Source organism: Equus asinus, chromosome 15 (assembly GCF_041296235.1).
Source record: "Equus asinus isolate D_3611 breed Donkey chromosome 15, EquAss-T2T_v2, whole genome shotgun sequence".
Lineage (NCBI taxonomy): Eukaryota > Metazoa > Chordata > Mammalia > Perissodactyla > Equidae > Equus > Equus asinus.
Window position 1 is genome coordinate 15,362,817 of NC_091804.1, and position 14,930 is coordinate 15,377,746.

General features: G+C 37.4%; 1 protein-coding gene across 2 annotated transcripts in view; it reads right to left on the reverse strand.

Moving 5' to 3' along the window:
* PLCB1 (phospholipase C beta 1) overlaps positions 1-14,930 on the reverse strand; it is a 667,363-nt gene that overhangs the window by 200,399 nt on the left and 452,034 nt on the right. For both annotated transcript variants that reach the window (XM_044748183.2, XM_044748184.2), the window contains exons 5-9: positions 12,024-12,103; positions 10,144-10,197; positions 9,638-9,713; positions 1,912-2,012; positions 481-647 (exon numbers count right to left, since the gene is read on the reverse strand). In XM_044748183.2, the coding sequence (XP_044604118.1) occupies positions 481-647; positions 1,912-2,012; positions 9,638-9,713; positions 10,144-10,197; positions 12,024-12,103 (478 nt within the window). The remainder of the gene's footprint in view (positions 1-480; positions 648-1,911; positions 2,013-9,637; positions 9,714-10,143; positions 10,198-12,023; positions 12,104-14,930) is intronic.

The window sequence follows — 14,930 nt, forward strand, 5'->3', positions numbered from 1 at the left end:
TTTTAATATAAAAGGCTAAATTTTATAATATTTCCCCAAGTGGAAAAATTCATCAATAGTTTAAATTAATGGACTGAGTATTCTCTTCAGTTTTAGAGATTTAGGAAAATCTGTGGGTCATTTCACAGAATTAAAAATAGACCCAAAAGGGCAACCTTTAAGATAGTGAATTTCCTGTTGGAGAAAGATGCATTCAGTCACTGGGTAAATTTAAAACAAAACAAATGATTAGATGTTAAAAAAAAAAAAAAACTATGTTACATGCGTACATACACATAACAACAAAAACACCACACACCAAAGTTTTAAAAAATCTGCTTCTGATTGAACCACCAGTGATTTAAGTCAGAAAGGAAAACAGGCATACAAATGTGGGAAACTGACCTAAATAATCCTTGATGTCCCTAACTACCAGGGGGGTGACCCATTTCACAATTAGAAACAAGAGCTTCATTCTGGTGTGGGACAAAGTGGACTGACCTTTTTTGGCGAGACTATTGTTGGGTTCATACTTCTCAATCAATACTTGGACTTGTTCTTGCTTTAAAGGTGGGTAAAGTATTTCATTTAGCCGAGGATCTCGCTGTTTAAGATTGATAAAATCCATCATCTGATCAACAGTAAGGTATGGTTTGCTTTTGGCACCACTAAAAACAATTAAAAACCAAGGAATTAGAATATTTTTCCACCAAGTGTCATTCATATACTTATTTAGTTACAGGGAAAGAAAATCCTGCCATACCTGGTAAGAGCATGCTATATTAAAATTCCTATCTTGCCCTAAAATCATTGTGCTGCTCCATCACAGTTCCTGTATCTCTATGGGCTACAAACATCTTTTGCAATCACCACACTAAATCCCCATGCCCGGGAACTCCGTCAAATGCAAAAGGAAATCCACAGTAAGAAAACATTGCATCTTTCGGGTAAAGACGCACCACTCTAAACTGAATACAGAGGTATGGGTTGTTTTTCAATTATGACGCTAAGCTTCTGGTTTAGTCATCAAATTCCCATATCTTATTTAATCATTTAAAGATGTATTTGTTACTCATTACTTTAAAAAGAAAGTAAACAATCTATTTGGGTACATTCTTCTTTTTATTAAGTTCATACTTCAGCAAGAGCCTATGACTCTTCAATATAATATGATTCAAACTTTTCATTTCTATCCTGTTGACAACCTAAAGACAAGCTCCATGGTACAAACATTGCAGATATTCAAGAAATAGTTGATGGCAGTGAACATCACAAAGGGAGTACATACAACATCATTCTCAGTTAGCACTGTTGGCCTGTCTTCAAAATGAAGAGATCCTTGTTTTATGAATTTTGCGTTTTCTGTCATCTTGTAGGTCTCAGTATATCAAGAAGGATAAATTGCTACTTCCTCAAATGTGTCTGGTTTGTTTATTTTCTATGGTACATTTATTTTCCTTTTTTCCAATCATTTTTTTAAAAGTAATACCTATATAATTTCTAATATAAAAGCAAAAAATTTTCAGCTAAGAGGGTTCTTAGTAATCCAAATTTCTTATTTCATTAATGCGACTCAGAGAGGTAAAATGACTGGTTCCCAGTTTAGAGTTCTTTCTGCAACATAAGTCGATCTCCACTGAGCCAACATGGCTGTCTCTTCTAGCCATAATCTTCAACCACACAGAGCCTCCCGAAAATACTAAAACAACTACACGGAACAACAAACCACAGCAAAAGTCCATTCATTAAAAGCAGTGGTTGCACCTCAGGGCCAGGAACCCGAGACTGTCTCCAACAGATATCACAGAAGCACAAGTGTTACACATGGTGTACGAAGAGGTTCGTCCACCTCCCTCTATTGCTCAGAATCCGGCCCCAGCCACTGAGTCCCACTGCAAGCCGAAACAAGTGGGTGAAAATGTGTTCTCTTACAATTCGGAAAAGATGTTATCAATTTCAGGTCGAGGGCAAAGGTTGTTCAGGAAAACTCTGTACACTTCTGGAGTGAAATCTTCTTGAGGTATTGAATCATTCTGGGAAATGAAACAACAGGATCAGTAAAGGGTCTCTTTCTTTCCCTATCTTCTTTGCTCCCTGTTTGCATCTCTCGCTCTTCCTTCCCTTCCTCCTTCTTGCCTCTTCCCTTTCTTCTGGGAGGTCAGGGTAAACATCCAGAAAACATCTATGAGCCAGCTGTAGGGTTCATTTGGACACTAGCTTTGAGGTATCAAAAGTCTATGTTCTCTTGCTTTTTTATTATAATTTAAGCTTAAGGGTTTTCTCCTTCTAAAGGGATGTTAAGGCAACTTCCTAAGGAAGTACATTTACTAAAGTAAGTTTCACCTAGTAAACACAGGGTCTGTTTGGAAGTTTTTTTAGGTTGCTTTTTTTTTCCCTAATCTTTTTTTATTGTGATAAGATATACATAACATAAAATTTACCATTTTAACCATTTTTAAGTATACAGATCAGAGGCATGAACATTTATATTTGTTTATGTGCTGTTTAGCAGGCTTTTGAATGAATATATTTTGTAAAAATGTAAAGAATCTGGAGACACATTTTCAAAATGAAAACATAAATTCCAAGTTTGCTTCTTTTTTTTTTCAAACAATGCCCTTTCTTGTTTAAATAATCAGTTTTTATAAGTAGGACGGCACCAGTCATTATTTCTATTGGTCCTATTGTTTGGGAAGTAAGTCATTGACATAAAAAGTTACTTCTATGACTTATTTTTCTGCTTGGTCCGGCTGCCATGGAAACCGGAAGCATGTATTCACATTTTTGTTAACAGGAAGGACATTCTTCATGTCGTTTTCCTATTTCAGGTACGTGTTTATGTGATTATTTTTATTTTCAAGCACTTCAACCAAAGCAACACCCTTCCTTTTACCATATTCATCTGTTTTGAAATATACTTTTATAGAAATATCTAAAAATTATTGTCTGAAATTGTACACTGCTTGCTAACAGATAAGAAAACTTAGTTCATCACTTGGCAGACAGCAGGAATCCCACATTTGTGTAATGAACAAACAAAATAATATTTCCTTTATGAAATCCATTTATAGAGTAGGAAAAAAATATCTATTTTGCACAATAGAATTTTGAGACAACCAAACAACACATGATCATATACATAGCAAGATGCATTGTACTGTTAGACTTAGTTACCCGGATACCAACTTTGAAATCATGGGCACAAGGGGCCAAATGCAAGAACAATGGGAAACTCCCATGGATTGTTTTATTGGTGTTTTGCCACTCATAAAATGGGGACAACCTGTAAACAGGTTTCCAAAATTCCATTTGATTCGCAAAAGTAAAGAAATCCCTTTGGTTAGAGGATGCACAGTTTTTGATGCCACCCTCTATCTGAGTTAGACACCCATGTCTCTTTAGGTAGTTTTGTAGATAGCTGGAATTGACCCTCTCTTCTCTATTCTTTAGCTGACAGACACAGGGAAGAGAAAGATTTAAAAATCAAATGCAAGAAAATCCTCAGTGTCTCTGCTGGCCAACTCAGGCACCTACCTGTAGTGGATTTTATGAACCCCAAGGGTGTTCTCCTGTTCTACCTATCAACTAGTTACTATTTAGAGCTCACTCCACTCCCTCCTTCCAACCTTGCCCAGCACAACATAAACAGAGTGTATCTAAGGGTATCAGTAATTATCTTCCTTCTCTGACTGACCTCTTTTTCTCTCCCTTTTGGCTTAGTTTAAAATCTCTTCCTCTGGAAAGTTTTCTTCCTCCTGGACTGGGTTTTATCTCCATTCTGTGCTACCATTGCACCTTGCTTATCTCATATTTAACTGTATTGTGCTCCCAGCTGTACAACTCTCTCCATTCCTTGCTAGCCTTCAGATCTACACAAGCTAGGACCTAGCTCCTGCTTGTTAACTGCTCTCTCTCCAGTGTTAACTTATAGCAGGTGTTCAATAAATATTTACTAAATGAGTGAATGAATGTAGTTTACGAGAAAGGTGGAAATTGCTAGTGAGGACTTGTGTGTTGTACGTTTTCTGCAGAATATCAGATTCAGTAAAAATAATTTACATAAGAGTCCGACACATAATTTCATGGTACAATACACTTCACTGAAACTCTAACCATTGTTTATTTACCAGCTGTGTAATAGGACTTCCTATTAAAAGGGACAAATTAATGAGACAATCTGAATAAACACAATATTATTTTCACTACCAGTTGGATGTTAGCACATAGAAAAAGAGAAACATTTCAATACAGCTGATTTTCTTTGTTTCATTTTTCACTTGCTTAACTTGACTGATGAGGATGCCCCAAAGCATTTGGGGTCAGTGGGTGAAAATGGGAGGAAAAATATTTTGGAGAAATGAGTTAAAATGAGCATCACAAAAAACTAAAGTGAAAGAGTATAGGGGAGATATTTAGGAAAAAGCTATGGACAATTCCTAATCTCTTAAGTTTTAAACAAGGCTGAAATTCACAAAGCTCATTAACATATTTTCTCTTCCTGGATCTCGTGATTTGGTGAAGTAGGTGGAACAGATTAATTTTCTCCTGTTTGATCAGGAGGAAGCTCAAGGTTCAATACTCTAAAAATCATGCTCAATGTACAAATACTCTTCTGTGAGCCCTTTCTGACCACAGTAGCTGGAGATGACACATTCTTTTTTTGTGTCTACAGTCCATCTTTGTATACCTTCATTATAGCATCCATCACACAGTTTTTCTTTTACTTTTTATATTTCTAATTTTCTACTAGACTGAGTTTTTGAGTGAAGCGATTATCTCTTATTAAATTCCTTTGCGTCCTCAATATGATGCCTGGCATATAATAGATGGCTAATCAATGTTTTTTGGACAAACCCAGGAGACGGGACCAGACCTTAGGTTTTCTTCTCATAGTCCAGGACTTGGTCCACCACATCTTGCACCCAGTACAAAACAGATTGTCAGTGATGATTTGTTGCTGTTGTTATCAGAAAAATCTTTGGAGGAAGAATTAAGAAGACCACTAGTTAAGACAGTCTGAATCAGGCTCATTTATTCCAGAAACTGCAAAGTACTAGCAAACTTTAAAAATGGAGTTGCTTTGCAGCTGGCCCCATGGCCGAGTGGTTAAGTTCGCACGCTCCGCTGCAGGCGGCCCAGTGTTTCGTTGCTTCGAATCCTGGGCGCGGACATGGCACTGCTCATCAAACCACGCTGAGGCAGCATCCCACATGCCACAACTAGAAGGACCCACAACAAAGAATATACAACTATGTACCGGGGGGCTTTGGGGAGAAAAAGGAAAAAATAAAACCTTTAAAAAAAAAAGAAATGGAGTTGCTTCTATTCCTTGTTTGTATACAAAAATCTCAAAAGGGAAAAGATTAAAACAAAATCTTGATAGTAGTACTGGTGGCATTTTCATTTCCAGATTCCATAGATCCAGTTATGACACATCCACACATCAAATTAAATATAAGGAAAAACCCCCATATGTATGCATATGAAAAAATACTCAGAGGGTAATAATGAATATTTATTGAGCACTTACTCTAAGCCAAGCATATAGTTCCATGAGCTTTACTTGAATATTTTCATTTAATCCCATGTCAACTCTATGAGTTTGGCATGGTCACCCGTCCCCTCTTTGAGATACAAACACTAGGGAGATGGGAGGTTACAAAACCTAAGGTCCCAAGTGTGTATCTGTGGGGGATGCTATGTTTTGAATCCAGTTTGCATGATTCTACAACTCACACTGTAGTTCAGCAAATTAAACATTCACTTCAGTTTTTGGATGTGGTTTGTATTTTCTTCTTTACATGTTTGAAAAATAATTCTATGATAAACAGGTATTTAACGTTCAGAAAAATGTTACTTAAAAACATATGAATTTATTGCAGCGGACACTATGAATAAAGAGTCCACATACAGATTTTATCTTGACAAATTGATGGATTATTTCCAAGTAAATTCAAGGTTTCAACCTCTTTTCAATGCTTTTGTTCTAAAGCTATAAATCAAAGTTAAGTTAGCCATAGACTACGTGAAATAATTACAAGTAAACTAGTCATAATGAGCCGAATACTTAATGTCGTTTAAAATGCAATTTTGATAAAGGTGATTTTAAGAATCACACTGCAGAAGTGACTATATTTCTGATTTATATGCCAGGTATGTGGCATAAGAGAAAGGCAACATATTACAGTTATCCTGGGAGAAGAAGTTCTTTTATAAATTTTATTCATAGTATTCTTTAAATCCAAAAAATACTCACCATTTTCCTTGGTATTACATGAATGTCCCTAACTATAGTAAACTTTAGTTTTTAAAACAAATACATGGATTTATTCCTCACCTACTTCTTTAAAATGCAAATACATATACCAAGACTATAATACAATTCCAAATGTCACTGAGCTCTTTGTAAGTTAAAAAGTCTTAAATCAAAGGGAATTTGGTCAAGTAAACTACTTTCAGTTCTCAAAAAGTTTGTGGCTAAAGTGGTGATTCTCTCAATATGGAAAGGTCTTCAAAGGTCTGTTATAATATGTTTGGATTACTAAGAGAAGGACGGTAATTGCTTTGTCTCTCTTTTTAGATACAGTGCTACTTTTTAACAATTAAGGTAACTTTGGCAAGCAACTGTGATCTCTAAAGGAGTTCCCTCTAAAGGGATGTGTTGTTCCAAAGGATCGTGTTGGCTGAGACACAAGTTCAAGTGCGTTAATTATCCCTAACAATGTGCACAAAGATAATGTTTAAAAAATTTTGACAGGATATCCACTGTATTTCTGGTAATGTATCTATTTTTTTTAAAGAATCTATTTACAGAACACAATTAAATTGAGTCTGAACGACTGTTGGCTATGAAATGCGGCTCCCAGATATGCTGTACTATCTACCATTTATGTAACCTTTTCTTCTGGGGACTGTTTAAAACACCTCTTGTCAGTATAACCAGAATCTTTCTGCTAATTAGTGGGTATTTTCTAGAGCCACTGTTCTGTAGATATGACATGACAACAAGGATTAAAGATATGCAATCAGTGCACAGAAACATTTATTTCCTAGTTCCAAAACTGTCTTTAGCTTTTAGATTTTTTTTAAGCATTCTAACTCTGCAAGTCCTCCAAGTAAAGGATACTTTACTATGAACAATGATCTTTCAAAAATTTATGATGGAGTTTGATTATATTTTTTAAAAATTGTTATAACATTTAATTTACTATAGATAAATATCTTTCCAATCTAAACATAACTCCAGTTATTTGAATCTCATTATCCTTTTAAAATGTCTCCAGTTGACACTGGTCTGAAAGCTTGAACCTATAATAGACATAGTGGCTTGTAAGAACTCAATTTTTATTTATTGACTGAATTGCCAGAATCCAATTGTTTAGAAAATTGCAGTTTACAGAGAATTGATTGATGGATTTGATTTTTTTTTAGCTTCATTTTTTATTCCTTCTTTCCCTTACCTGGATTTATAATAAGTTAAAATTTTTGATCATTGTATTCATAAGACGTTATCCAGTAAAGATAAAACCAGGAGCAATTGCAGAGGAAAAAACATTCTTTGCACATCTTTCTGAATTCATCTCTCACGCTCTCTTTTTATGCTTAAATGCAGTGGTCTTTTTTCAGTTACTCAAACCAGTAAATTCTTTCCAGCCCCAGGGCTTTGCACACATTGTTTTCTTTTTCTAGAATGAGCTCCTTGTTCTCGATGGCAGCACTCCATTCCTTTTGCTTATAGTTCCCTCCAATTTACACGTCAGTCCACGTGTTTGACTAGCACCCCCAGAGACCCTATGGTCCTTGAATCCTGGGACTTTGTTTTGTTCACCACCATATTCTTGGTGCTTGAGGGCACACAGTAAAAGCTCAAGAAATATTTGTTGAGTCAACAACAGGACCTTAACTGTTACATCTTTCCTACTCCAAAGCATCTAACAAAGGAGGAATAACAAGCAAGTGCGATCATTTTATTTTGCTTATTAAAGTGAAGGTTAAAATGTTTGGGGGCCTTCCCACAGCTCTCCCCTGTGTTTGCAGCATCATCAGCTTTGTCTACCTACAGCAGGAAACTGAGAGTGGAGAGGCTCTCTTTTTGTTTCTGTTACCTACCAAAGTCATTAATAAACTTCACTTTTCTGAAAAGTATTCACAAGAATTGGCTAATGAATTTAGTAACAGCATCCAATACTTCTCAAAATTTAATCATAAGTCCCCTGTGTTTGCAGCATCATCAGCTTTGTCTACCTACAGCAGGAAACTGAGAGTGGAGAGGCTCTCTTTTTGTTTCTGTTACCTACCAAAGTCATTAATAAACTTCACTTTTCTGAAAAGTATTCACAAGAATTGGCTAATGAATTTAGCAACAGCATTCAATACTTCTCATAATTTAATCGTAAGTTTAAGAATGGCTTCTCAACTTCTCTCAGTGCCACTTGAACGTTGCCAGCTTGTTTCAAGAGGCTTTAAAGTTTCTTCCTTTAAGTGTTATCCTTGGGAATGTGTTTACTTGTTGCTCAGATAGTAGGTTACAAATAATTTGTAACAGAAAGGAGAGTTCTACATATAGCACTGACAAAAAGATTTTATGCAGTAGACTCAGTTATCCTAGAAACAATGGTAACAAATCCTTTTAGAGCCAGGTATGTAGAAACGCATTGAAATGAAGGCAAATTATTTTATTTTAGGTGACTAACGTATATTGAGTGGCTCGAATGTGGGCATAAAAAAAAGCAAATTACTTATTTTAGGTGGTTAATGTATATTGAGCACCTTGAATGTTGGGCACAAAAAACCATGTTACATGCTTGGCCTCTAGTCTACTTTACTGCATACGAACAAAGTAGGTGGTCTCCAAATTGTTTTGATCCTGCATGCCTCTTGGCAAAAACTTTCTGAGCACAGCCCTACAGAGTATGTAAATATATTTATTTATAAACATGTACTACCATACTAATTGCCTATTAACTTAAAAATCTTGAACCTAGACATTTAAAAAGGATGATATTAAGATGAAAGTAATATTTCAAAATTTTCTGAATCATAATCCATAATCAATAGCCAATATCTCAGTGATGTCAAGAAAGAATTTATTATTAATGGGAAGTTTAAATTCTTGATGACTTTAATATTTTTTGGCTAATACCTTTTTATACTAGATGGTTATTGCTTTTTTATTTACAAAGATCAAGGGTCTTTCTAGATGAAAATATTTGGGTTATGAGAGTAAAAGAAAATACGATTATAGTGACTCCATATATTGTAATTATTAACAAATAAGTCCTACGGACTTTTTACTCATTTTGGGAAGGAAGGATTCGCCCTGAGCTAACATCTGTTGCCGATCTTCCTCTTTTTTTTTTCCTCCCCAAAGCCCCAGTGCATGGTTGTATGTCCTTAGTTGTAAGTCCTAGTTTTTCTATGTGAGCTGCCACCACAGCATGGCAACTGACAGACAGGCGCTGTGGTTCTGCCACCAGGAAACAACCCCAGGCCAAGGAAGCAGTGAGAGGGCCGAACTTTAACCACTAGACCATCAGGGCTGGCTCTCGACTTCCTGACTAAAAAAAAAATGTTTGGCTAATATTGGGGCAAGATATGCTTTAGTATGATTACTCAGAGCTATTAAGCGGTGCCAGTTTTAGAAAGGGACCATGCTCACCCTCGAAGATGGAAGACTACAAGCCTCTAAAGCAGTTTCAACTCGCTTCCGGTCTGCTGAAAACAAGCGGTATATGCTGTGAAGTGAAAGCACACACATTAGAAATGCTTAAAAGGCATATGGATCACAATCTTGTTGATGATGCCAACTGGAACATTCCATTGAAGCAAACCCTTTTATCATTCATCTTTAAAGAATCAGAATATACCCATTGCTCCATGCATCTGAATCTCAGATGGTCATTTGGGTTTAGCAGCAAGGGTCCCCCTGCCCCTCCTACCCCGTTCCTGCTTTGTTGTTTCCTGAAAATGATGTCACAGGAAAGGGGGATGAGGGAATCTCTGAGAAATCCAGCTGCACTGGTGTGCATACAGAGTATGAGGGAGGCAGCGTTACTGCATTTCCACGCCCCCTTGGACCAGTAGAGAAATGAAACAGAGCCATGGCACGGATTCAGATCTTTGAGAAAAAGAAAATGAATAATGGGAAATGCTCATGCAGCTTACTTTTTGAGAGGAATGCGCCCTTCTGGAGTGACTTGCAGCTTAAGTTTAGTATAGCTGTTGGGGAAGCAGAAAAACAAGTATTTAATTTTAAAAAAGCTTTTTTCTTGAGGAATAAAATACATAGAAAAGAGCTCATGCATATGTACAGTTTGCTGAATTTTCACAAACTGTCTAAGACTCTGCCATAGGCACTCAGATCAAGAAATAGAACGTTATCACTTTAATAGCTTTCCCAGAAGCCCCGCCCGCGCCCCTTTCCAGAGCCCATCTCCAAAAGGGACCCATTATTCTAGCTTTAAACAACATAGATTTGTTTTTGCCTGTTTTTGCATTATATATGAATGGAATCACATTCGTTTTTGTCTCAGCTCTTCCACTCAATTTTACATTTTTGAGACCCATCCTTATTTTTGCTTACAGCTGTAGATCATTCACTCTCATTGTGTATAGTACTCCGTTGTGTCACTATAACAACTGTATTTATCTCTTCAACTGCTTATGGACATGTGAATAGAGAGACGGAGCAACAAAGCTTCAGACATTGCAGATGGGTGTGTAGATTGGCACTATCCCTTTAGGAAACTGCACACGCTGTGACACAGAAATCCCATATCTAGATGTATATGCAACAGAAATGCTTACAACATGTTCATCAAAAGTATGTTCTAGAATGTCCATAGCAGCTATTCATAGGGAGACACCTATCGGGAATGGACATTTGCAATAGATAATGATTAGCCAACTAGATGCTTTACTAGCTATAACAAGCTAAATTTCAGGGAAAACATCTTTATCCCTGGGTCCCCTTCCAGCAACATCATCTGGTACAACAGATGTTCTAGAAATGTCTGTTGGATGGAGGATGGTAAGATCAAAGATTGTAAAGAGAAGGAGGAAGAAAGGAAGGAGAGGGAGGGGCATTAGGATGGGTCCTCAAGGTGACAAACTAAGGAGATGAGATGATATCATGAAAAAGCATTTAAGTGAAGACCTGTGAGGTAGTGACTAACAGTAAAAGGAATTCATAAAAGAGTAAGAAAGAAATGTGGGCTGGGTTCTTAGGTCTGGAATGATGGGCATGTCTCACAGAATAAGAGGAAAGAGAGAAAGTTATTAAATAAAATAGAGGACCACCTCATAATGTTTCCACTTGTAGTTTTGATTTCAAGGTGTCCCAACCTCCTGGACATCCAGTTTTCAAAGGGAAATCAACCAGCTTTCCTTGCTGCTCATCTGGCAAAAATCATTATTTTCCTTGGTCAAACAATTTTTAGAAAGACTGTATAATTCCAGAGTGATTGGGTAATCCTGTTTTGCTTTTCTTTCCTTCTTCTTTTCATTCTGCTCTTTCCTCTACATCCTTTCTCTTTCTCTTTTCTTACTAACACTTGCTGTGATTGTCTATAAGGGGACGAATCAGGACATCAGGCTATTGATTTAAGTAAGCAGGGGAGTTATTGTAGCATCTATCAGAGATCTAAGACTAGAGAAATGAGTACCATATGTTGTTTATTCTCTTCCTCAGATTAATAATTCATATGACACAGGCAGATGTAGAAGCAGAGGACTCTCTGAAATTAATAATTTTTGGTCCTGCGCACAGCTGCCAGGATTTGGAAATGTCTATTGCATGTCCAAGGCATTGATATTCAAGGGAGCTCAGGGTAACATGGGTGTGCAGCTCAGAGGAAAGAGCGATCTTTCTTGGAAGTCTTCCAATTCCAAACTGTGGAGGTATGAGTTCTCTAACAAATCCCAAAGGGAAATTTATGTTTATCAATGTGAGAAGCCAGTGCAGCATAAACAAAAGACTCACAAAGGAGAAAGGAAACTGACTCAGAAGAAGCAACACCCTTAGCAATAAAATTAGAGCTACTTACGCTTTTTCCAGAAATGCGTCCCTGGACATGTTTTGGGCCAGCAGGTTTGTTGCCAAACTAAAAACCTCATTTGTCCATTCCTGAAAAATGTAAATGACACTTGCGTTAGCTTAAATACTGTACTGTATTAAACACATGTTTTTAGCTAGTCTACCAGAAAGACAAATTGGTTCAATTTGTATGCCTAAGGGGATTTTTTTCTTCTTCTCTTTTTTTGTAAAAATGACATAATTAAATTCAAATCCCTGAGTGGCTACTCCTTTCCTAAGGAAATGTTTTTATCTGCTTTTTAAAATCCCTACCAATAGGGAAGTGGTATGTTGCCTTTTAATAACCGAGTGCTTCTTACTGTTTTCCTTGTATTATAAACAGATAAAGAGTTACAGAAAAGATTAAAATATAGTCATATATATTTTCAACACCCCTGCACATATAATCTCCCTACTTTACGACTCAAGCCAGAGCAGCTATACCAGGGAATCTTTAAATGTTAATTACAGTTCTAGAAGTTCTCTAAACCAGTGGCAGTCACAATGTTCTACAGTGTCCTGTACTCTCTCTCCTCCCCACTCTGTCAATCCCTTACTACTCTCCTAATCTTCATCTCTGCCTCACACCATTCACCAGTGATCTCACTTGGCTTCCAAGAAAATGGAAAAAAGCAAATCTACAAGAAAAGTTGAAGTTCCATTCTGGGTGATGATTTTGAACACACAATTAACACTCTGCCCCGCCCCGCCCCCCAAAAAAAAGTTCTCGAAGGGAAGATGACATGAAAGCTAAGTGATCTAATCATCTCATGTTGAGGTTGACTTGGTTCTCTCCTCAATGAAATCACGTTTTTTAGAGCAATAGGTTTTCCACCTAGTTTTATCATTTCTACTATTTCTATTTGTTGTTTTGTTGGTCTTTTGTGTTTTGCCTCCTGACTTAAGACACTGATACTATATCAATGTGTAATATATTTGAGGGAGGATTTGGGGTATAGAGTGATGGGGGAGAGAAGTGGGCCTTCCTTCTAGGCAGGGCAAATCGTCTGGGAAGAGAACCAGAAGGAAGCACGCATGGCAGGACTTTGAGGGAATGGAGTGGAGTCTAATAGGAATTGGAAAAAAGAGGGGGAATTACAACTAAAAATGTCGAGTTTGGGCCAGAGTATGGAGAGCACTTGATGTCTGCTAGGTATCTGGAGATAATTTAGCAAAAATTGTGATATCGCTGAAGGCCTTTTTTGGAGGGTGAGAAGTGAGGAGAGCCAGGGCTGGATTGTGTGTTAAGGAGATTATCTGGCAGCCACCTTGAGGACGGATTTGAGGCTGAGAAACCAAAGAAGGGGAATTCACTTAGTAAGCTATCATAGTCCAGGTGAGAAGGACGGAGGCCTTGAACTCCCAACACTGTTGGTGGAGGACTTGGGAGACCACACGCAAGAACTGTGAGTGAGGCCAAATAATTGACCACCAAACTTGATGTTCACACAGAAAAGCATCAGAATGACTTTTTAACAGCTTTAAAATAAAATTTCCTCCGATCAGATCATTTTAAACTAAGCAGTACCTACTGGCACTGGTTTTAAAAATATGTTTCTAATATAATATTTTCTGGGCTAAGGGTCAAGTTTCAGACATTTCCAGCTTCACGGCAAATTTATGCATTGGTAAAAGTATTTATAATTGAGGGCAATGTACCATTTTGCATGTTCACTGAGGGCCAATTCCACACCAGAAATAGGTACAGTGAAAGCATTATGAAGAGTTGGGGAGATTTAACTGGGTCCGACCATTTAAGTTGAAGGCTAAAGCCTCTATTATATCCAGTCCAATAGAAATATAATGTGAGCTACACATGTAATTTAAAATTTTCTAGTAGCCACATCAAAAGAAGAGAAATAAACAGTGAAAATTAGTGAAACTAACTCTAATAATATATTTTATTTAACCCAATATTTCAAAAATATTACTAATCAAGTAATCAACATAAAAATTATCAAGATGCTTTATATTCTTTTTATGTGCTTAGTCTTTGAAATGAGGTGTGGATTTTACACTTACAGCCCATCTTAATTTGCATTGGCAACCTTTCCAGGGCTCAAAAGCCACATATAGCTGGTGTCTGCGGCTTCAGAATTGGTCAGTGCAGGTCTTCCAGATCCTTAGCTCTTTCTATGGGTCCTTTATAAAGCCAGCTGAAGGAAAGCGTCATTATCACTTTCACTGCACAGACACAGTGAACTCATTCAGAAAGCAAAGCATAATTCATTTTCATCACATTCTGAGAATGGGAGCATCTAAATTTCCAAGTGTGGAATTCCTAGAATCCATTGGCCTCCTGCAGCCTTTTGAGATAGTCAAAAGATCTGACTCAGGATGAATCAAAGATTCAGGGAATAAAGCAGTGACTAAGGGAACTTTAGAAGTAACTCAACTCTTGGTTGGGTAGTGCTCGCAGTCTATATCACTCTGAACTAAAACAGCAAGTGTCTTCCTTTGGGTTTCCCAGAAGCAGACCCTGAGACAAGGACTTACGAGGAATGGATGTATTACAAAGTGTTCTCTGGCAACATTATAGGGGAGTGAGCAGGACTGGGAAGGGAAGAATGTAGAAGGGTGAGATCTCAATGAAAAACTGGCAGACGGTAATTTTGGCATCATCTCTCCCTGTGTAGACCAGCCTCAAAGTTGAATTTTCTCATGAGGAGCAAGGGAGCTGGAGGATGGTGAGCCCTGTGCTTGTTAGTCGTAGTTCAGAGCTGCTGGAGGGGATGGAAATCCCCAGGCAAATCCTGCTTTCCTTGATAGCAGGCAAAGGGGGTTCTAGCATCCAGAGAGAGCAGCCAACAAAGAGACATGGGTGCTGGCTGCTGGAAGGGAAAGCCCAGCAAGGTGTTGCGTGTGAAAATGACAAAAA